Source organism: Nicotiana tabacum, chromosome 1 (genome assembly GCF_000715075.1).
Source record: "Nicotiana tabacum cultivar K326 chromosome 1, ASM71507v2, whole genome shotgun sequence".
Lineage (NCBI taxonomy): Eukaryota > Viridiplantae > Streptophyta > Magnoliopsida > Solanales > Solanaceae > Nicotiana > Nicotiana tabacum.
In genome coordinates, this window is record NC_134080.1 from 40199556 (window position 1) to 40201481 (window position 1926).

General features: G+C 32.7%; 1 protein-coding gene across 1 annotated transcript; it reads right to left on the reverse strand.

Moving 5' to 3' along the window:
- Positions 1-727: 727 nt before the first annotated feature.
- On the reverse strand, positions 728-1701 carry LOC107796499 (uncharacterized). Its single transcript, XM_016619287.2, has 2 exons — positions 1644-1701; positions 728-1032 (listed from the first exon to the last, which is right to left on the reverse strand). Exons 1-2 carry the CDS (start codon positions 1699-1701, stop codon positions 728-730), a joined length of 363 nt encoding a protein of 120 aa, XP_016474773.1.
- Between the last annotated feature and the right edge of the window lie 225 nt (positions 1702-1926).

The following is a 1926-nucleotide window of genomic DNA, read 5'->3' on the forward strand; positions in this document are numbered from 1 at the left end:
CTACTTCTTTGAGGTTAGACTGGATACTTACTGGGTACGTGTTGATTTATGTGCTCATACTATACTTGTTGTACATTTTTGTGCAGGTACATATATGTCTAGCGGCCTTGTGGGCGCAAAGGTGTGATTATTTACGGGGATTTAGGTGAGATACATTCTATATTACGATCTGCAGCCAGCAGAGTCTCCTTCAGAGTTATGTATATTTTTCCTGTCTAATTTGTATTCCGGACAAATGCTATATTTTATGTTACTCCTTAGTTGATGCTCATGCACTTGTGACATCGGATTTTTGGGGAGTGATTGTGGGTTTAAGTATTTTAGTTGCGAAAATATTATCATTTACTCTGTAAATTTTATCTCTTTTTATTTACTTGAAGGAAATTTAGGATTTCAAAAATACTAAAATGAGTAATTAAGTTAAATCTTTATTGTTGGCTTGCCTGACAGTGATGTTAGGCGTCATCACGACTTTTAATAGATTTTGGGTCGTGACAGAAGGAGAAATATATTATATTAAAAATCAAACTCAATCTCACCGTAACAAACTTAATTTATTTTGAAATATATAAACCATCCATAGAACAGCAAACTCAACAATTCGTTCTAGTACTCCATTTTAAACTTAAACAAGACAAAGCAATTTAATTTATTTCCCTCAAGCACAAATATTATTCTTTCTTTTACAGTATAAAAATCAAGGAAAATTCTCTATAATATAATATTTTCAATCACAAGCCTCTGTGCGATCATTTGTTGTAATGTTAAGATTTTGGCCAGCATAAGTAAAGAAGACACCAGTGTGTGGGTAAATTGGAAGACCTCCGTTAACGTCATAGATATCGTCATGTGATTTAGAGATAACGGTAGTGTTAACTTTGGTAACAGAATCGAAATTGGGAATGCTTAGTGAAACATGAAGTTGAACACAATCACATGTATTTTCCACAGTTGCATTCCAAACTTGTTGTCCGTTGACAGTTCCGCTAAGTTTTTGTTGGCTAATTACAATTCCAGGATTGCATCTGAAACCTGAAAAAGGAAGAAGATAATTACTAGCTGTTTGTATTCCTTTTCTTCTAGTTCTTGAATATTTTGGGTATTTTATAGTCACGTGATTTTAATTAAGTATCATGTATTTTTAAAAATTGTTTCATACATATGGGTCCGAACTAAAGGCAATAGTGCGATTGCACATCTAAAAACTGGATGAAGGATGATTATTTTTCAATTAATCATATATTAATGCTAAGACTGTCCAATTATTCAAGAAAAAACATTCATATCCCATCATGTGTATCCAAACATAATAATAATAATGATAATGATAATGATAATGATAATAATAATAATAATAGCCCGATGCACAAAGTATCACGCATTCTGATTCGGAGAAAGGATGCACCCCAAGGGATGTGATGCAAGCATCATATCTGATGCAAGAGCCGGTGGATGATTCTATAGCTCGAATGTGTAATCTATAGGTTACATGCAGGCAGCTTTACCGTTACTCAAGAGTATCACAAAATAATATAAAGATAAGAGAAAATCTAATTTATGCTTTGAGTACTTGAGAGATAGAAGAATGTCTTTGTGCCTGTGAGAGAGGGAAGGAATAAAAGAAGAATAAGAAAGGTTAATACCTTCAGCTATGAAAGCAAGAGAAAGAACTAAGCCAAGGACTTTGATGAATGCTGCCATTGCTTTACTTTGATTTATTATGTTTTTCCAATGCCTAACAACTTCATATTTATAGATACTTTATATGGGGATGATTAAGGTAACATAATGAAAGGGAGGTGCCATGCTAGGTTAAAGAAAATAAAAAAGTTTAAATTTGGTTTCCTAATAAGATGATTGATTATTACTAGTATTTACCATAACAATTCTGCTGATTAAAGATTATCTAAAACTGCACAAAGAGGG

Excerpts from the sequence above, each read along its gene's own strand:
- LOC107796499 (XM_016619287.2), bottom strand. The coding sequence starts at position 1,701 with ATGGCAGCATTCATCAAAGTCCTTGGCTTAGTTCTTTCTCTTGCTTTC. Across the intron at positions 1,033-1,643 it reads TCTTGCTTTCATAGCTGAAG|GTTTCAGATGCAATCCTGGA; the intron begins GTATTAACCTTT and ends TTCCTTTTTCAG.